Source organism: Pseudochaenichthys georgianus, chromosome 13 (assembly GCF_902827115.2).
Source record: "Pseudochaenichthys georgianus chromosome 13, fPseGeo1.2, whole genome shotgun sequence".
In the NCBI taxonomy this organism is placed as follows: domain Eukaryota; kingdom Metazoa; phylum Chordata; class Actinopteri; order Perciformes; family Channichthyidae; genus Pseudochaenichthys; species Pseudochaenichthys georgianus.
The window spans coordinates 41,494,218-41,516,414 of record NC_047515.1 but is presented as its reverse complement, the minus strand read 5'-3'; the positions used below and the strand labels follow the sequence as shown (position 1 = coordinate 41,516,414).

Genomic DNA, 22,197 nt, shown 5'->3' with positions numbered 1-22,197 from the left:
GAGCACGGATGTAGCAAATGTTGCAGAATTGCTTGCATACATCAGATTTATATCAGAAGACAACTTTGTTGAGGAAATATTATTTTGCAAAGCACTGGAAGAGACATTTTCCAAGTTTTAGATGAGTACATCATCTCAAATGGACTTGACTGGTCTCGTTGTGTGGGTGTGTGTTCAGGTGGGGCAGTGGGGCTATTATGAAGGTAGATATGGTGCAAAATGCGAGAGCGTGTAAAATCTGATGTGAGCACTTGTAGAAAAAAAATCTGAGCTTGTGTGCTTACATTTACACTTGTATAAAATATCCACGTAACTGTGAACCAAATGTACACTTGTATAACATATCCATGTAACTGTGAACCAAATGTACACTTGTATAACATATCCATGTAACTGTGAATCAAATGTACACTTGTAATGATATCCACGTAACTGTGAACCAAATTTGAAGTCACAGAAGAAAAAAACAAGTTTTGTAGCTTGTAGAAAAAAAATTAATTTAGAGATTAAATATTCACTTGCAGAAAAATACATATTTTTAAAATATATTTTCCATTACAACTGCAACTTTATTTATTACAACCTCTCAAATCAGTCATTACAACTTGACGAATCTGCTCTGTGGCAGTATAAATCGCCGAATCTGCGGTCTTGACTTTTGCTACACTTTTTGCGATAAATGTGTCGCAAAAGTAATTTTCACCTGTAGATGTGGGGGGAGGGAGGGGGGTTGGAGCGAAGGGGCGGAGCTATCAGAACAACGAGGCTTGGGTCAGTCACAGTCAGGTCGAACCGGATGACAGCGGGGCTAACTGTTCGTGTCGCTACCAGTCCGCTGACATGGCGCGTCAATCAACGGTAAGTTTTGCCCAGTATTACTTTGAATATTATTATTGTGATTGAGGATTAAATCCGCTTTGAAGACCACCGTTTTATATCGTGCAGTTTAGCGGCGAAATAACGTCAGTCAGCCAGCTAACGCTAGCTTTGTTGAGTTTATGCTAGCTAAACAAGTAGTGGTTGTAGTCTATACAGCAGTAATTCATATATTATAGCCTACTGCTTTGGCACTAACGGTTGATAACCGTTTATGAAAATAAAACCAATTGAACTGTACTGAAATAATGACAAGTTTTATAATTGTCTTGGGCTCCTGCTGTGTTTTTAAAGCCTTTGTAAATTATCCATGCTATTTTCTATTTAGCTAACGTCGTATGTGAAATCAACCTTACAATAAGATGTGTGTATATTACAATTATTAATGTCATATTTCAAGATGATTACTTAGATATTACAATATGGTTGGTTGAGCTAGAGTTCATTATTGAGCTTACTAGTTAACGTCACAGTCATCTGAAGAACGAACCCAAACCTTGTTGTTTTTATTAATTGTATTACAAATTGATATCAAATAAACAGTAAGCATTGGTAACACAATTTCTAAAGTTACAGTAAAATAAAAAGGACCCTGACTCGGACAATACACCATCCAACATGTTCAACAGAAGAGAATCAGTTATATTGTTTGTACACATGGTACTTTACATATATATCTGTTTGTTTAAGGTGTCCAGGTGATGCAGACAGGCTGGACCAGAGAGTGAGAGACAGAACTGGACTCCTCACAGCAGTGAACCTCAGCACAGGTACAAAGACTCTTTTTTCATACTGTACAAAGAATCAAGAAAGATATTGGTTTAAATGAATGAAGTATTGACTTGAATACACTGATATACATTCCATTAAACAATACTAAATACTAGATCACCTACACATCAGTTAAGTTGAGGGTTTTTTCCATGCAAAAAGTCACATTTAGATGTTAACAAGCAATATGACTTTGTCAGCTTTCTAATTTAATGTATTGAAGGCAAAGATATTTAACACATAGTGAGAACTGCTACTATTTATCTCTCAATATTGTCTGTAAAAAACGTGGTAAAAGTTATTCTTTCAGTGAGACAACAGAGCAAGCTTCTACAGTTGCACTACGTTTTGATAACAGTTAAATATTATTTTGATAATAACATATATTTCAATGTTGATGAATTTCATAATGTTCATTCATAATCGGATTACAATTAAAACATAATGATATCAACAGCCCCATAACACACAAACATACCTCTTTCATAAATAACACACTTGTTCTGCAATAATGTTTTATGTTTCCTGTAATTTTTGTTAGGAAAGGACATGCCCGAAAGACACAACATCTTCTCCTTCTCTGAGGGTCAAGAAGAACATCCAAGAGGAACATTAAAAGCTGATGTTATGAGATTTTAAGACCAGTACAGGACATTCACTAAGAAACTACTTTTATTGTGAAAACAAAGATCTGCACACCGAATATTTTTGTAGTCTATCAGGACCATCATTTGTTTGTGACGCTGCCTGCACCTCAGAGAAGGGGTGGTTATAGTCAGGCTTATAAAGTGTGGCGAAAAACTTAGTCAGCTGATCGAATGCACCTATTTCCACATCTACACTCCATCAGCTGATTATTTCTATTTGCCTCACTTTATGAGCTTCACATCACTTGTGCCTTGTACCGCAGAGTTTGCAACGTCACAAATAAATGGGGCCAATCTTCAGTCAGATGTGAATGTGTAATTAACACTTTCAGTAAGAATAATGGACAAAAGGAGTGCAAATACAAATACAATTTATTGAAATGTGAACCAAATGTTTTAAATAAAAAGCACATATGGACAGAAGGTGTAAACCTATTAAATGTATAAGTAAACACATTTAGTCAAATAACGTGACAGACTAGGCCTGTGCAGTTGGTATCAGCTTTGCCTAGCATGGGCTCCTTCATCAGCCCTGGTCCTCCTCGCTGAGGAAAGACCCTCAGTCCTCTCCAAACCAACAGACAGGACGTCCATCACATGGAGGTTTCTCCCTGAAGTCTCTGCAGCCCTCTGGACACCACGCTGTCTCAATCCGTCCACACTGAATATGAGAGGGGGAAAATGAAAATAATAAATGCTTTAGACAATAAGAAACATAAAGTTGACTGTTGAGTTGCTCAGTTTTTTTAGATTGTCAATACTATTACTGTATAACTAATATCTCAGGTTTAGAGGCACCTTCAAATAAAGATTGGTCTTTAAATACATGTTGTCTTTTGAATTGTTTGTCTAAAGTCAAGGATCTAGAACTGGTACTTAGTTTTAATGATACAGTCTGGTTATTATGCTGTTTGGAGGAGGCATCACAGGTAAGAGCACTAACTAGCTGTACACATGTAACACATGTACCTTAGCTTGACTTAAATGTATTACACGTATAGTTCAGTGATGGCAAAATATAAATAACTAATGTCATGCAAACATATTAATATTTGCTTGATTCCAGAGTTGAATTTAGCACAATTGCATACAAACGTTAAGGGATTTTAAGATTCTGAAGTCCTCGTTCTAAATAGAAAATAGCATGGATAATTTACAAAGGCTTTAAAAACACAGCAGGAGCCCAAGACAATTATAAAACTTGTCATTATTTCAGTACAGTTCAATTGGTTTTATTTTCATAAATGGTTATCAACCGTTGGGGCCAAAGCAGTAGGCTATAATATATGAATTACTGCTGTATAGACTACAACCACTACTTGTTTAGCTAGCATAAACTCAACAAAGCTATCGTTAGCTGGCTAACTGACGTTATTTTGCTGCTAAACTGCACGATATAAAACGGTGGTCTTCAAAGCGGATTTAATCCTCAATCACAATAATAATATTCAAAGTAATACTGGGCAAGTAATGGGCAACATTTACCGTTGATTGATGCGCCATGTCAGCGGACTGGTAGCGACATGGACCGTTAGCCCCGCAGTCTCCAGTCACCCGAGCCTCGTCCTTCTGATAGCTCCGCCCCTTCGCTCCAACCCCCCTCCCTCCCCCACATCTACAGGTGAAAATTACTTTTGCGACACATTTATCGCAAGAAGTGTAGCAAAAGTCAAGACCGCAGATTCGTCGATATATACTGCCACAGAGCAGATTCGTCAAGTTGTAATGACTGATTTGAGAGGTTGTAATAAATAAAGTTGCAGTTGTAATGGAAAATATATTTTAAAAATATGTATTTTTCTGCAAGTGAACATTTCATCACTAAGTTCATTTTTTTTCTACAAGCTACAACACTTTTTTTTTTCTTCTGTGACTTCAAATTTGGTTCACAGTTACGTGGATATTTTTTACAAGTGTACATTTGGTTCACAGTTACGTGGATATTTTATACAAGTGTACATTTGGTTCAAAGTTAGGTGGATATTTTATACAAGTGTAAATGTATGCACTAGTGCTGGAGCGACGTCGTCGACGCGTCGACTTCAAAATATCGTCGACGACATATTTCCGCGTCGACACGTCGCTACACACACGTGGGTGTGTAAACAAAGCAACAAGCAGTTCGCAATCGCACTTCAAACACAATGGAGACTGAAACGGCTACCACCTCCTCACAGGATTGCGCACGAAGCCCTCAAACGAAAACATCTCGCCCTAGGTCTTCAAAAGCATGAGAATATTTTAAAGTTAGTCCAAAACGCAAAGATATTGTCATTTGCAGTCTTTGCCAAATGGAGTTGGCATATCACACAAGCACAACGGCTATGTTGGAACATTTAAAGCGGCAGCTAGCTGTGGTGGCTACCATTAGCAGCTAGCATTTGCTCTCCGATTTTTACATAAAAATGGAATTATGGATTATAAATTCAATCATTTTTTTATACATAGACGTTAAAAACCTATGGATTAACCGATTCAGCCGCGTTTTTTCTCATTTTAATGCCATTGAACACGTCTTTTGATTAGATTGACAGCTACGGTGGTGAGACGATCTCCCTAGAAGCTCTGTAAAGGTACGTGTTGTGATGACTGTATTTGCTTCCCCTGTCGCGAGTTCGGATCACTCAGTGATGATACTATATACCTACATAATCTGTGGAGTCTCAGCTTTAATCGGATATCTTGTATGTGCAGCTACGATGAGTAATAAGGGTACTTTTATCTTGAGTTCTGTGCCAAAGACCGTTAGCATTTTTCGCTCATGGGTCATTTAGATGCTTCTTATGAGACTTGTGTTTTGTTTTGGTAAACATGGTTTATATCGGCAGTTAGCTGAGATTATTACCGTTAATCTGGTATAACACATTAATAGTTTGTTAAATATTAAGATCCCCTGAGACACAGTATTGTGAAAAAAAAATGTTTTACATTACGTTTTTTTTACATTACGTTTTTTATGAATTGAACAACAGACAAATAATCGTTAGACTAGTCGACTAATCGATCAAATAATCGCCCGATTAATCGTTTTCGAAATAATCGTTTCCCCCCAGCACTAGTATGCACACAAACTCATATTTTTTTTCTGCAAGTGCTCACATCAGGTTTTCACGCTCTCGCATTTTGCACCATATCTACCTTCATAGCTATGACCGGCAAAAAAAGCAGAGTGACAGCTTTGATCAGGCAAAAGGCCCCAAATGTAGTGGCAACGCACTGCATGCTCCATCGCGAGGAACTTGTTGCTAAGCGTATTTTGTGTAACGAGATAGGCGCAAAGTTTGAGGGGTTACTGATCCACTCCAACGTGTGCTGGCTTTCCCGTGGGGCGGTGCTGAATTGTGTTTTTGAACTGCGAAGGGAGATCAGTGAATTCGTCTCTTCTGAAAATCATCAACTGGCTGGCCGTTTTTCAGATGCCTCATGGCTCCGGAAACTTGCATACTGTTTCACTCCCTCAGTACTGGCTGTATGTCAAAAAAGGCTATCCCGCTCTGGCTGAGAGGGCTCTCAAATCCTTTCTTCTATTTGCCACCACATACCTCAGCGAGTCTGGCTTTTCTACATTGAAGGTATTGAAAAAAAAGCGCAGAGGGCGTTTGCAAGTGGACAATGACAAACCTAAAACCTAGGATTGATAAACTGTGTAGGAGCCACCAAGCCCACCCCTCCCACTTGTGAGGGAACAGGTATACACAAAGAGACACACATAGTGCAATAACAAGGACTGTTGTTTATATATATGAATATAAATATGTTTATTGTTAATATTACTGTTGAATATTATTTATAATATTAAAAAGGTATAAATAGCTGCCAACAATGCTAACAAATATATGTTAATTGTTCATATTACTGTTAAAGATTATATAATATTATAAAGAAAGAAATCACTTTAAAAATATGTTTACTGTTGATATTACTATTTAATATTGTATTAAGAATGTGTATAACAGAAGACACAATGAATGTAATGAATGACAAACAAAAGATAAATACAAACATTTTTTAGAAGAATAACTAATTATTAATACAATTATATATATTAAGAAAATGTATTAAGATGTATGATTAATTTGTCATATTTCCATCAGAAAGTATTTCAAAAAAATGGCAACAGGGGGGTCCCCGCCAGAGGATAATGCTATATGGGGGTCCTTGGCATGGCAAAGTTTGGGAACCCCTGCTCTAATACTACTCTGTTGATTTGTTGTTTTGTTTTATAGGAAGAGACCTGCAAAAACCCAGATAGGCTTTATGAGGAGGCGGAGAAGAGTATCATTGGAGAACAGCTGGATCAACATCAGTCTACAACCATGATAGGAAAACCACACACCTGTGACCAGTGTGAGAAGAGTTTCTGGGGTTCAGGGAATTTGAAGATCCACAAACGTACCCACACTGGAGAAAAACCTTTCACCTGTGACCAGTGTGAGAAGAGCTTTAGCCAGTCAGGCTATTTGAAGGTTCACCAGCGAATCCACACCGGAGAAAAACGTTTCACCTGTGACCAGTGTAAGAAGAGCTTTAGCCATTCAGGCTCTTTGAAGATTCACCAGAGAACCCACACTGGAGAAAAACCTTTCACCTGTGACCAGTGTGAGAAGAGCTTTAGTATCTCAAGCAATTTTAAGGTCCACCAGCGAACCCACACTGGAGAAAAACCTTTCACCTGTGACCAGTGTGAGAAGAGTTTCTGGAGTTCAGGGACTTTGAAGGCCCACCAGCGAATCCACACTGGAGAAAAACCTTTCACCTGTGACCAGTGTGAGAAGAGCTTTAGCCGGTCAGCCGATTTGAAGACTCACCTGCGAACCCACACTACAGAAAAGCCTTTCACCTGTGACCAGTGTGAGAAGAGCTTTAGCCAGTCAGGCTATTTGAGGATGCATCAGCGAACCCACACTGGAGAAAAGCCTTTCACCTGTGACCTGTGTGAGAAGAGCTTTAGCCGGTCAGGCGATTTGAAGGTCCACCAGCGAACCCACACTGGAGAAAAGTCTTTCACCTGTGACCAGTGTGAGAAGAGTTTCTGGAGTTCAGGCGATTTGAAGGTCCACCATCGAACCCACACTGGAGAAAAACCTTTCACCTGTGACCAGTGTGAGAAGAGCTTTAGCCAGTCAGGCTATTTGAGGATCCACCAGCGAACCCACACTGGAGAAAAGCCTTTCACCTGTGATCAGTGTGAGAAGAGTTTCTGGAGTTCAGGGACTTTGAAGGTCCACCAGCGAACCCACACTGGAGAAAAACCCTTCACCTGTGACCAGTGTGAGAAGAGCTTTAACAAGTCAGGCATTTTGAAGATTCACAAACTTACCCACATTGAAGAGAAACCCTACTCCTGTAACCAGTGTGAGAAGAACTTTAGGCAGTCAGGCCATTTTAAGGCCCACCAGCGAACCCACACTGGAGAAAAACCTTTCACCTGTGACCAGTGTGAGAAGAGTTTCACGGACTCACGCTCATTGAAGCGCCACCAGCGAATCCACTCCTTTGACCAGTGGAAGAAAGAGTTCAGTGACTCATACAGTGTGAAGCTCCACCAGCCTACCCACACTGGAGAAAAACCTGACGTCGGTGACCAGTGTGAGAAGAGCTTTAGCCAGTCAGGCGATTTGAGGATCCACCAGCGAAGCCACACTGGAGAAAAGCCTTTCACCTGTGACCAGTGTGAGAAGAGATTTAGTCAGTCAGGCCATTTAAGGGTCCACCAGAGAATCCACACTGGAGAGAAACCCTACTCCTGTGACCAGTGTGATAAGAGTTTTAGCAGGTCAGACTTATTGAAGGTCCACCAGCGAACCCACACTGGAGAAAATCCTTTCACCTGTGACCAGTGTGGGAAGAGCTTTAGCCGGTCAGGCTCTTTGAAGCGCCACCAGCGAACCCACACTGGCGAAAAACCTTTCACCTGTGACCAGTGTGAGAAAAGTTTCAAGGACTCACGCTCAGTGAAGCGCCACCAGCGAATCCACTCCTTTGACCAGTGTACCCACACTAGAGAAAAACCTGACATCTGTGCTCCCTGTGAGAAGAGTCTCAGAGAACCAGACCACATGGGAGAACACCTTCACTAGTGCACTGAGACTGTTCAGAAAGAGTGAGGTGGACTGTTTGACACAACTCGCTGTTAAAGGATGTTGTGTGGATTTCAAAAGTTGTTCAAATGTTCTCAATAATATTCAAATGTATGCACTTAAGTTGTCAACTTGTATTTTTTTAAACGGCAATAACACACACACACAGCTCCCTAAATAACAAGGCACCAGCCTATCTCACAAAATGCACTTTTGTACGTCTTTTATACATGAATATATGTCCCCGGTGTGTCAGGGAACTCACCAAGTGTCAGAAAACACAACCCTCTCTCTTTTCCTCCATACTCAAATCTCTAAAAACGGGGCTGCAACGGAGCTGATACACACTTGAAATTGTTCTGACGTCAGAAACAGGGAGCTCCGCCTATATGGGCAACTCTCCACCTACCAGGGGAATGGGGGTTTGGCCACGGCCATTGCCGCTCAAAAGCGCTGGAGACGCTGTAGTACATATGCCAGGCCTGTAAGTGGCGCTGTAGTCTGCCACAAAAGCAGCGAAGACGACTTCTCACAGAATCAGCCCTTGCAAAAACAGGGCTGGAAAAGAGCAAATAGAGCGAAATAAGGCATGGCTAAAATGCATGATCTGTTTGGTATTTTGAAAAAAAAACTTCACAGAAATGTTTTATATAGGTATGGCCCTACAATCTATTATTCAAATATAGCATGATAGGTCCACTTTAAATGTAATAATGTTATAAATATAAACAAGCTAAAGCCTACTGATTTCTAAAAGTGTGCAAAGAGCCTTTAGTCTCATATAAGCTAGATAGAGCGTCACTTTGAACCATAAACTATTACTGTTGCTGACTGCACTCATTCAGGCAATTTTACCATCAGAAAGAGGTTCCACAGGGGTCTATCCTTGGTCCATTCATGTTTACATTAGATGTTACTATTAAAGTATTCGTTATTCTAGCGTCCAGGAGAGAAGCTTAGGATAAATTAGACCAATGGAGTCTCTGGTATAAGGTTCAAATGGGTACTTTAATTAAAATGGCGCGGTAATGTTACAGGCAGAAGATGGTTCTGTGGGAGAGAGAAGCTGCAGTTCCCTCTCGCAGTCACGGCCGTGGAGAAGAGACTCCACACACATTCGTCTTTCCCGCTTGCATCCCCCATCGCTCCTCCTCTCTGGAGGCTGTGGTAACGTAGGGGACCTCCCCCCTCGGTCATCTGTGTCCGATATCGCGCATAACAGAGCATTCAGACATTCTATCTTCATTGTAAACCTCCACATGCCTTTTCTCCTCATACTCTCATTCATGACTTTTTATTTAATCCATTTTAACGACTGCAATCATTTGTTTAATAATACTGGAAATACTTTACGGCAGTTATCATTTACGGTAGTTGAGGATGTTGTCATACCAACTCATGTCTGTAAACAAAACTTAAATAACTGTCCCTTCATTTAATATTCAGCAATAGTAATATCTCAATGTCTATAGATGTAGTGTTAAAGTCAGTAGGCTTTGGTGTGCAATACTCCGTGTACATTCACATCTCTAGAATGGGGATATTAGGCACATGCTAAATGCTAACAGGAGATGAAGGATTTTCAGAATAAAAGCTTGGCATTAAGATTGTGCGAGAACTTCTGGTTTTTCAGAATAAAACAGCATTTAAGCTGACAGTATGTTTAAACTAAATTATGCCATAAAACATTGATTTTAATGTATAACATTACATAACCTTTTCCAGTAGCCACACTTTCTCCTTCGACCCCTTCTCTGTTGGGGAGGTTTGTAAGGCTCTAGAGGTCCTAGAGCCCAATAAATCAGCAGGCGATCTCCCCCTTGTTTCTTATGTCTAGCTGCAGATATTATAGCCGCTAGAATAACGAATACTTTAATAGTAACATCTAATGTAAACATGAATGGACCAAGGATAGACCCCTGTGGAAACAGTGTCATCTTTTTAATCTTTCTATAACAAACAATGTCATTCCAGATGTTTGGAAAACTGCAAATGTTCTCCCCTTATTGAAAGGTGGTGATCCCATGGTGATGAATAATTACAGACCAATTTCGAAGGCTGGTGTATGATCAAATCAAAGAATATTTAAGCTTGAACAACATTCTATCTCCTCACCAGTCAGGCTTTAGGAAGCATCATAGTACAGTAACGGCTGCTTTGAAAGTAGGGAATGACATTGTTGAAGGCTTGGACGCAAAGAGCTACTGTGCTGCCCTTTTTATAGACTTATCCAAGGCATTTGATACTGTGGAGTGGACCCTGGCATCCTATGCCAGGAGTTACCCCAGATAGGCCCGTCTGACCAAGCTGTTTTTTGGTTTTCAAACTATCTTTCAAATGGCAAGCAATTTGTACAATTCAGCGGACTCTCCTCAAGCTTTCTTAATGTGCCCAGAGGTGTTCCTCAAGGTTCGGTCTTGGGACCCACCCTTTTTACAATTTATATAAATGATATGCATCAAAAATATTGATGCCTCTGTACATCTTTATGCAGATGATACTGATCTATCCTGTTGTGCTAGCACTACTGCCCTTGCATTTGAACGTGTGCAGTCTGCTTTTGACACGTTTCAGTCACACCTGTTCCACCTCAGGTTAGTGTAAAATTCAGACAAGACAAAAGTCATGTTGTTTTCCAAGAAGAAAAAGTTACCAACTGTTCTTCCCTGCATCGTGTCTGCACAGCATAACCACATTGAAGCTGTTCACACATACAGAAACTTGACTATTGACTATCTATGACTACTAAGATTGACTATCTTTTAAGGAAACTGAAATTCAAACTGGGACTTTTTTAGAAACAAGGCCTGCTTGAATTCCCCATTTCTGACCATAAAGCTGTAATTTTTTATATCCATGCCCCCCTTTCCAAAGCCAAAGAACAACGGTCCATCACCTTCAGAAACATTAAACACATTAACCCCACAGATCTCACCACTCTGATTAATTCCTACCCCAATCCTCCAACATCCACCCACCATGCTGACCTGGTAAATCACTATAATAACTGTCTCTCCTCTTCCCTCACTGCCCTGGCTCCCCTGAAAACTCGCAAAGTTTCATTCACCCGCTCCGCCCCCTGGTTCACCTCTGAGCTACGTCAGCTCAAAACAACTGGCCACCGACTGGAGCGGCTGTGCAAGAGCACCGGACTCTCAAGTCACACGCAAATGTATTCGGATCACCTTCACTTCTACAAGAACGCGCTTTCCAATGCCAAGTCCTCATATTACTCCAACCTCATCAGCACTGGTAACAACAGATTTATTTTCTCCACAGTCAGTCACATACTTCAGTCTCCTCAAACCCTCCCTCCAGATATCTCCATTGACCAATGTACTGACTTTCTGCAATTTTTTCACTCCATTCACCTAGAGCTGGTGTGACGAAGGGAACTTCGTCACTATGGACTGACGGCTTCAGGCCGGGTAATAGGGCACTTTATGAGCGTGATTGCACAGTATGTTGTCTGTGGCTGATGACGGTGTGCACCTGGTGTCCTGTGTTGTCTCCTCCTCCCTCACCTGTGTCTGGTTGTGCTGATTGGAGTGGGTGTATTTAGGCTCGGTTTCTCTGTCTGTTGAGAGGGCTGGGTGTGTGTGTGAGATCCTTGTGGCTGCAGGATGTGGACAAAGGGAACAGCAGGATTGATTGAGGCTGTGAACTTTGTGCCCATGTTTTTAATAAATGCCCACGTCGGGTTATATTTTTGGACGTTCTGCCTCTGCCTCCTTGCTTGGTCTGGGCCGTTCAACGGTCAGCTTCACAGCTGGCCTCAGCATGCACCTTAGGGGTGGGCGATATGACGATATATATCGTCGTGACGATATTAGGTCTCCACGATATGCTTTTTCAGAGATATCGTCCTATCGTGATAAAAAAAAAATTGGGGAAAAAAAAACCGGGATGGGGAGAGGCTCTCCGTGCGCGGCGCAGGGGGCTATGACAGCGGACGGAGAGCCTCTTCCCTTCCCGCTCCCCCAGCCTCACCTACTGATTTTAATTTCACCATATATCAAGCCCGATCGATTTCACAATGTCAGCGCACCTCTGCTTTCGTTCAGTCCGAGTTGTTTGACACGCTCCCAAAGTCCCCGCCCCCTTTCTTTGCAGCGAGGGAAAATACACTGTTGGCAGTCTGCACACACAGCAATAATGGACGGAGAGTCAGATTCTGATGTAGAAGAATTAGATTTAGTCCCCAAAAAGAACTCTACGTCTGTGGTATGGAAATATTTGGGATATAACACAACAGACACGGAGCAAACAAATGTAATTTGCAAAATGTGCAAAAAAGGAAATTTCAAAGCGACAGATGGCAACACGTCGGGCTTACGAGACCACCTCAAACGCAAGCACCAGAAAGAGCATGCAGAGACTGAGTGCAAGGTCCCCCGCGTGTGAATGCACAATCTACCGCAGCGACTGCACCAAAACAAACTACCATAGGGCAGGCATTTCATAAAGGGGCTCCTTATGAAAAGACTAGCAAACAGTGGAAAGACATAACTGACGCGGTGGCGTTTATGTTTTTCCCTTCAGTTATGCTTAAGTATTTTATTACACTTCAAGTCTACTCTAAAGTTTACATTTTAATTGTTTGGCACTGACTTTTCCTCATTGATGTTTTATGTTTTACTTAGTTATGTTTTACCCTCCTTTTCATGTTTATTGATGTTCACTGCTCACTTGTTCATTCAGGGATTCATTTCTGAAATAAAACCAGCTTGAAATGCTATTTTGGTCTGTTACTCCTTTTTGTTTTAGTTTCTGTTACCTTGTAGGTGCTTGTACTGTTAAGTAACTTGAAAAATAACCATAATAACCGACATGAAAAAATATCGTGATTTATATCGTCTATCGTGATACTGCTTGAAAATATCGTGATAACATATTTTTCAATATCGCCCACCCCTAATGCACCTCCTCAAGTGATCCACCCTGGATGGCTACCACTGGTCCATCACTCATCAGCTCCCTCTCCATCTTCACCCCAGCATTGGAATACACCATCTCAGAGCTCATCCGTAAAGCTAAAACCACCACCTGTCAGCTTGATCCTCTTACCACCACCCTGGTCAAGGCTTGCCTACCAGCCATATCACCCATGATCACTGACATAATTAACTCCTCCCTCAACTCTGGAATTGTACCCACCTCCCTCAAACTGGCTGCAATCACTCCCATCCTCAAAAAACCCGGTACTGACCCAGCCGATCTAAACCACTACAGGCCCATCTCCAACCTACCCTTCATTTCCAAGACCCTTGAGAGGGTGGTTGCCACACAGCTTCAGTCCCATCTTGACACAAACAACCTCCATGAACCCTTCCAATCTGGTTTCTGCCAAAAACACAGTACTGAAACAGCCCTGGTTAAAATCACCAACGACCTCCTCCGTGCAGCTGACTCCGGACTTCTCACCATCCTCATTCTCCTTGACCTCAGTGCTGCATTCGGTACCATCTCTCACCCACTACTCCAGGACCGCCTGGCTGGCATTGGGATCACTGGTGTTGCGCTCTCCTGGTTCTCATCATACCTCACTGACAGACAACAGTTTGTACAACTCTGTAATCACAAGTCACAAGAAAGTGCTATTTCACTGGGTGTCCCCCAGGGGTGCACCCCCTGTAATCTCAGATGCACCCCAGTCATTTTGTTCTGGAACCGGGCCTTTACATGGCCATATACTAAACAAACTACAGAGCCCATTCCGTATCCTGTTATTATTTCTTCTGGTGATTTATCTGCTCCGTCTTTTAACCTCTTTTCCTTTCCCTTTCTTGATCCTCCTTAGCAACCTTCATTATAGTCCTTGACAGTGGTCTGTACTGTATTAACGTGTCACATATTAAGAATTTACTTATTTATCAAGCTATCAAATATGTTTTGCGGCTCCAGACAAAAAAAAGTGTTGGAAAAGGGGGCAAAATGGCTCTTTTGGTCAAAAAGGTTGCAGACCCCTGTACTAGGCCAAAATAGAGTCTATGAGTATATGTGAGTGTGTTAATTAATATATTTGGCAGTTTGGAGTAAGTCTGTAGGTTTGTGTGCGTTTCATGTATAGGCCTCTCACGATAACTAATTTTGTTGATACATTTTCTCGAAGTTATTGCGATAAACGATAATATTGTCGGCACCGTTGTATGACCATTTTAGACAACTGACATCATGATAATATATAATAATAATTCAAGTACATCCTTTCAAACGGCTAGTCACATCCTCATGTAAATGGAAATTTATCGAGGTCAGAAATTATCGAGTTCATTTTTATTTATCGTACGATAAGTCAATTATTTGCTTAGAGGCACACAATAAAACAGTGGAAACAAACATGTGTTTGACTTTCATTAGTGAATGAAACATTGTGCCCTTTATAGTCTGTGGCCAATATCGTGTATTTGTATATATTGTATATATACAGTTGCAAGAAAAAGTATGTGAACCCTTTGGATTCAAGGTTAACATTTAGAAAAACACAAAATGTTTATTTTAATTCCTGTAGTTGGCTAATAAGTAATATGGTAATCTCTGTTATTGCAGATGGCTGAACTTAAGGTAGACGATAACACAAGCAGAAGAATGACTTCATCAGCAGAGGTAAGTTACTTTAACTTTTAAAAGTGAGAATCCTGGTTAAATAATTATTCATATTTGAGTGAAAACAATGACATTCTGTTTTAAAGTTTAGCAGTCTAGAGTCCTTTAAGTTTTCAGAATTGTTTACATGGTTGCATTTGAGTCTAAACAATGAAGAATTAAAAAAGCATTCGTTATATTGAGTGAATCATATTGGTTGCTAGGAAACATCTGGCAAAATCAATCAAAGATGTAAACAGGAAGTCACCTGTATAAAATAGTGAGTGCTAAAGCTACAGTAGCATATACAAGGAGATGTTAACATCTGATAATTCACATTTACTCAGAGGTGGGAGAAGTACTCAGATCTTGTACTTGAGTAAAAGTAGAAGTACTCAGATCTTGTACTTGAGTAAAAGAAGAAGTACCAGAGTGTAGAAATACTCTGTTATAGTAAAAGTCCTGCATTCAAAATGTTCCTCAAGTGAAAGTAGAAAAGTATTCTCATCAAAATATAGTGAAAGTAGCGACATTAAAAGTAGTGATTGTGCAGATTGGTCCATTTCAGAATAATATATATGATATGTTTTATAATGATTGATCATGAAAGTGTTCTCAAAGCTGGTGAAGGTGCAGCTAGTCTGAATGGCTTTGTAGACTGCAGGGCAGCTGGTGGATTTACTCCAGGTGGAACTAAAGTCTGATTCAACACTTGGTTATATTTCACATCATTCATCCAGTTCTGTAGAGTAACTAAAGGTATTAAATACATGTAGTGGAGTGAAAGTACACCATTTACCTCTGAACTGTAGTGGAGTAGAAGTACACAGTAGCATAACATGGAAATACTCAAGTCAAGTACAATTACCTCAAAATTGTACTTAAGTACAGTACCTGAGTAAATGTACTTCCTACCTCTGAATTTACTGATATAATGTGATCATTTAATGTTAATTATTTTCAAATTCACGGTGTAGATATTTTAATAGCGAGTGATACCTGGATACTATAACTAATTTATAAAACAATGAAACAAGTTTGTGTGCTTCAACCCTTTTAGTTTTTTGTATTTAGCTATACATAACTCTAACCTTATAACAGATCAAGTATGCAATATTCCATCATGATATTGGTTGAAAAAAACACATTTAGATTTTGCATGTTTTGAATAATATTTAAAAACATTTTGTCCGTGAGAGCCAACCCCTTTGTATTCATTTAAAAATAACAACAAATCATTTTGAATCAATCAACCAATCAGTGCGTCTTTGTGCAGAAGTTGTATCAAGTTAATAGGTATTTATTTATACTTCTTCCTTTATTCAGCGGTATTTGAGGCTACAACGAGTCAGAATGCATTCTCGGGTTTCATTAAAAACCTTACTTTACTTTTGTGACGTTCATTTTTAACTTTCATCAAGACATTCATGTGTCCTCTAATACGGTGTTTTTCAAAGTGGGGGCCCGACCCCCCGGGGGGCCACGCAAAGTTTGAGGGAAAGGGGGATTTTTTCTTTTTTTTAAAGTAACATGTTTCTTTTTTCTTTTTAGATGTTATTAATAACTGCATATCTATCAATCTATGTGTCCTTTTGATGCCAATCTTTTAATATTTTTAGTTTTTGAATCACACGACTGCCCTTCAAGCCAATCAGAATCAAGCTGCTGCTATTGAGAGTGAAATTGAGTATCTGCTCAGCTTTTGGAGCAAGTGAATATTTCGCTCTGCAGCTGGATGAGAGCACGGATGTAGCAAATGTCGCAGAATTGCTTGCATACATCAGATTTATATCAGAAGACAACTTTGTTGAGGAAATATTTTTGTTTGAATATATATTTTGCAAAGCACTGGAAGAGACATTTTCCAAGTTTTAGATGAGTACATCATCTGAAATGGACTTGACTGGTCTCGTTGTGTGGGTGTGTGTTCAGGTGGGGCTAAGACCGGCAAAAAAAGCGGAGTGACAGCTTTGATCAGGCGGAAGGCCCCACATAGTGGCAACGCACTGCATGCTCCATCGCGAGGAACTTGTTGCTTAGCGTATTTTGTGTAAAGAGATGGGCGCAAAGTTTGAGGGGTTACTGCTCCACTCCAACGTGCGCTGGCTTTCCCGTGGGGCGGTGCTGAATTGTGTTTTTGAACTGCGAAGGGAGATCAGTGAATTCCTCTCTTCTGAAAATCATCAACTGGCTGGCCGTTTTTCAGATGCCTCATGGCTCCGGAAACTTGCATACTGTTTCACTCCCTCAGTACTGGTTGTATGTCAAAAAAGGCTATCCCGCTCTGGCTGAGAGGGCTCTCAAATCCTTTCTTCCATTTGCCACCACATACCTCAGCGAGTCTGGCTTTTCTACATTGAAGGTATTGAAAACAAAGCGCAGAGGACGTTTGCAAGTGGACAATGACAAACCTAAAACCTAGGATTGATAAACTGTGTAGGAGCCACCAAGCCCACCCCTCCCACTAGTGAGGGAACAGGTATACATAAAGAATAGTGCTGGAGCGACGCGTCGACTTCAAAATATCGTCGACGACATATTTCCGCGTCGACGCGTCGCTACACACACGTGGGTGTGTAAACAAAGCAACAAGCAGTTCGCAATCGCACTTCAAACACAATGGAGACTGAAACGGCTACCACCTCCTCACAGGATTGCGCACGAAGCCCTCAAACGAAAACATCTCGCCCTAGGTCTTCAAAAGCATGGGAATATTTTAAAGTTAGTCCAAAACACAAAGATATTGTCATTTGCAGTCTTTGCCAAATGGAGTTGGCATATCACACAAGCACAACGGCTATGTTGGAACATTTAAAGCGGCAGCTAGCTGTGGTGGCTACCATTAGCAGCTAGCATTTGCTCTCCGATTTTTACATAAAAATGGAATTATGGATTATAAATTCAATCATTTTTTTATACATAGACGTTAAAAACCTATGGATTAACCGATTCAGCCGCGTTTTTTCTCATTTTAATGCCATTGAACACGTCTTTTGATTTTGATTAATCGTTTTCGAAATAATCGTTTCCCCCCAGCACTAATAAAGAAACACACATAGTGAAATGACAAGGACTGTTGTTTATATATATATGTTTATTAGGGCCCGAGCACGGAACGCTAGGACCCAACGGCGTCCTAGCACGAAGTATGAGGAACCTATTGTTATTGGAGGAATTCTTCTAATTTTTCTGGTGGTGTTTCCTGTTTTGATGCTTCAAACGTTGTATAATTTTGCACTGATTCCAGAATCGGTGAAAACTACAATATTCTGGACTCAATTTGTTCAAATTGTCCAGCATGCTCTCTAGTGCCACCTATGGCCATTTCCATTTTTTGGAAAGATGTACAAAGTCGCACCGTAACTCCGAATGACCTGAAATGTTACACACGTATTCGGGTGGACCTGCTCTACATATAATCTCCTTGAACCCAAGAAAAATGTGCGTTTTTCATAACGATTTACATGTCGCAAATTACTCCAAACTACTCGGATATAGTTATTCCGATATTCACGAAACACTGTATACACATTGCTCTTATCATTGCGGACATATTTCAAATTGCCTTCCATTAGCCCCGCCCCCCAAAAACTCGGCCATTTTGAAAAATGTGCGTTTTTCATCCATTTTAAGCACATTTTTGCAAACTCCTCCTAGGGAAATGTTCGTAAAAATTCCAATCCAGGACAAGTTAAGCGCATATCCAATGTCATGCTACATTAAGAAGGAACAGTCCTTCGCTCAAACGGGGAGCTCGTAGGCTAACGGAGAATGTACCATTTTTGACCATTTATGTCAGATAACCAACTGACACCTGCCTGTCTGCCTGCCACATCAACTCTCACACACACACACACACACACACACACACACACACACACACACACACACACACACACACACACACACACACACACACACACACAAAACCACACCTACACATTGTACAACAAACACAAACAGCTCCTAAAGCATATACTAAATATCAGGCTACAGCCCTTGTATATTTTATTATGTGAAGCACTATATGGTTTCATGACAAATATCTACTGTTTATTTGTAGATATCTGTTTGAAATGTAGGCCTGTTACATATATTATAACTGTTGGCTTAAATAGTCTCCGGAGAATACATCAGTGTACCCTCGGTTATAGCTCCTCCAGAGAGACTCCTCTCTCCTCTAAATCAGTGTATCCTCGGTTACGGCACCTCAAGACAGCCTCCTCGAAAATCGATCCTCGACGAACCTTTAGAGAAATTTGTTTTCCTTCGAGACGGCGCGCCGACATCCATTTCCGGGTCGCTGCCGGAGGACCTGGGAGTCTGGGACGCGAAAATTAGAGAAATAACAAACGGCTCATTTCCGAGGACTCGCGCGCGTCTGCTTGACGCCGGGACGACCGGCTGCCCTCCCCAACAGGCGCACGGACGCGAGGGCCCGCTCATCACTGTGCACACATGGGCGACCGCAGTTTTAATTGTTAATATTACTGTTGAATATTATATATAATATTAAAAAGGTATAAATAGCTTTAAAAAATGCTAACAAATATATGTTATTTGTTCATGTTACTGTTCAAAATTATATAATATTATAAAGAAAGAAATCACTTTAAAAATGCTTTAAAAATATGTTTACTGTTGATATTACTATTTAATATTGTGTTAAGAATGTGTATAACAGAAGACACAATGAATGTAAGGAATGACAAACAAAAGATAAATACAAAAAATGTTTAGAAGAATAACTAATTATTAATACAAATATATATTAAGAAAATGTATTAAGATGTATGATTAATTTGTCATATTTCCATCATAAAGTAATTCAAAAAAATGGCAACAGGGGGGTCCCCGCCAGAGGATAATGCTATATGGGGGTCCTTGGCATGGCAAAGTTTGGGAACCCCTGCTCTAATACTACTCTGTTGATTTGTTGTTTTGTTTTATAGGAAGAGACCTGCAAAAACCCAGATAGACTTTTTGATGAGGGGGAGAAGAGTATCATCGGAGAACAGCTGGATCAACATCAGTCCACAGCCAAGATAGGAAAACCACACACCTGTGACCAGTGTGAGAAGAGTTTTTGGGGTTCAGGGAATTTGACGATCCACCAGCGAACCCACACTGGAGAAAAACCTTTCACCTGTGACCAGTGTGAGAAGAGCTTTATCCAGTCAGCCGATTTGAAGGTTCACCTGCGAACCCACACTGGAGAAAAACCCTACTCCTGCAACCAGTGTGAGAAGAGCTTTAGCTACTCAAGCCATTTTAAGGTCCACCAGCGAACCCACACTGGAGAAAAACCTTTCACTTGTGACCAGTGTGAGAAGAGCTTTAGCGGGTCAGGCGATTTGAAGATTCACCAGCGAACCCACACTGGAGAAAAACCTTTCACCTGTGACCAGTGTGAGAAGAGTTTTAGCGGGTCAGGCTATTTGAAGATTCACCAGAGAATCCACACTGGAGAAAAACCCTACTCCTGTGACCAGTGTGAGAAGAGATTTAGGCAGTCAGGCCATTTGAAGATTCACAAGCGAACCCACACTGGAGAAAATCCTTTCACCTGTGACCAGTGTGGGAAGAGCTTTAGCCGGTCAGGCTATTTGAAGATTCACCAGAGAATCCACACGGGAGAAAAACCCTACTCCTGTGACCAGTGTGAGAAAAGTTTCATGGACTCACGCTCATTGAAGCACCACCAGATAATCCACACTGGAGAAAAGCCTTTCACCTGTGACCAGTGTGAGAAGAGTTTCTTGACTTCAGGCAATTTGAAAATTCACAAACATACCCACACTGGAGAAAAACCTTTCACCTGTGACCAGTGTGAGAAGAGCTTTAGCCGGTCAGGCAATTTGAAGATTCACAAGCGGACCCACACTGGAGAATATCCTTTCACCTGTGACCAGTGTGGGAAGAGCTTTAGCCGGTCAGGCTATTTGAAGATTCACCAGAGAATCCACACGGGAGAAAAACCCTACTCCTGTGACCAGTGTGAGAAAAGTTTCAAGGACTCACGCTCATTGAAGCACCACCAGATAATCCACACTGGAGAAAAGCCTTTCACCTGTGACCAGTGTGAGAAGAGCTTTAGATACTCAAGCCATTTTAAGGTCCACCAGCGAACCCACACTGGAGAAAAACCTTTCACTTGTGACCAGTGTGAGAAGAGCTTTAACCAGTCAGTCTATTTGAAGGTCCATCAGCGAACCCACACTGGAGAAAAACCCTACTCCTGTGACCAGTGTGAGAAAAGTTTCAAGGACTCACGCTCATTGAAGCGCCACCAGCGAATCCACTCCTTTGACCAGTGGAAGAAAGAGTTCAGTGACTCATACAGTGTGAAGCTCCACCAGCCTACCCACACTGGAGAAAAACCTGACGTCTGTGCTCCCCGTGAGAAGAGTTTCAGAAAACCAGACCACATGGGAGAACACCTTCACTAGTGCACTGAGACTGTTCAGAAAGAGTGAGGTGGACTGTTTGACACAACTTGCTGTTAAAAGATGTTTTGTGGATTTAAAAAGTTGTTCAAATGTTCTCAATAATATTCAAATGATTCACTGAAGTTGTCAACTTGTATTTTTTTCCACAGCAAACACACACACAAAGCTCACTAAAGAACAAGGCACAACAGTCACTTACATTTGATAATATTATACAAATGTGGTAATTTAACAACAAGCTAAAGCCTACTGATTTCTAAAAGTGTGCATAGAGACCTTAGTCTCATATAAGCTGGATAGAGCGTCGCTTTGAACCATAAACTATTACCGTTGCTGACTGTACTCATTCAGGCCATTTTACCATCAGAAATGCCCCTTTCACACCAGCGCCTTTTCAGCTCCGGCTCGGAGCTAGAGCCTGAAAAGCGCCGGGTTTTCCAGTTCACACCGGAGCTGCGCCGGCTCTTAGCTCCGGAATCCGCTTCATTTCCAGCTCCAAAAAATTGTCGGTCCAGAGGCAAGAGCTTTGGAGCTAAGAGGTGACGTCGCTTACGTCTCTCTTACGTCGAGGCGTGCAGGAAACTAAACCCACCTCCCATGGGTCGACTGCTATGCCTGCCTACAAGCAGTAGTGCCTATAAACACACTTTATAAAGTCAGGCAACACTAACCAGGCTTCGTGTGATTCTGTTTATTTGTGCCTTACTTTGACCATCCGTTCACTGTTATCGATCATTGTGGAGAGAGGCAGACGTGTTGTTTTGTATTATTGCAGCTATCGGATGCAAG

General features: G+C 41.0%; 1 protein-coding gene and 1 long non-coding RNA gene across 2 annotated transcripts in view; both read left to right on the top strand.

Annotated features, from left to right (window-relative positions):
* The window catches only part of LOC117457818 (zinc finger protein 721-like), a 41,181-nt gene extending 19,490 nt beyond the window's left edge, over positions 1-21,691 (top strand). The window contains exons 3-8 of the mRNA XM_071205178.1: positions 6,521-8,373; positions 10,949-10,968; positions 11,249-11,626; positions 13,372-13,937; positions 14,924-14,980; positions 19,912-21,691. Coding sequence (XP_071061279.1) covers positions 6,521-8,373; positions 10,949-10,968; positions 11,249-11,626; positions 13,372-13,937; positions 14,924-14,980; positions 19,912-21,408 — 4,371 coding nt within the window. The 3' untranslated portion in view covers positions 21,409-21,691. The remainder of the gene's footprint in view (positions 1-6,520; positions 8,374-10,948; positions 10,969-11,248; positions 11,627-13,371; positions 13,938-14,923; positions 14,981-19,911) is intronic.
* On the top strand, positions 793-2,286 carry LOC139434951 (uncharacterized). The gene is made up of 3 exons (XR_011644231.1): positions 793-858; positions 1,567-1,646; positions 2,189-2,286. It is a non-coding gene; the product is annotated as an uncharacterized lncRNA (long non-coding RNA).
* Positions 21,692-22,197: the final 506 nt, after the last annotated feature.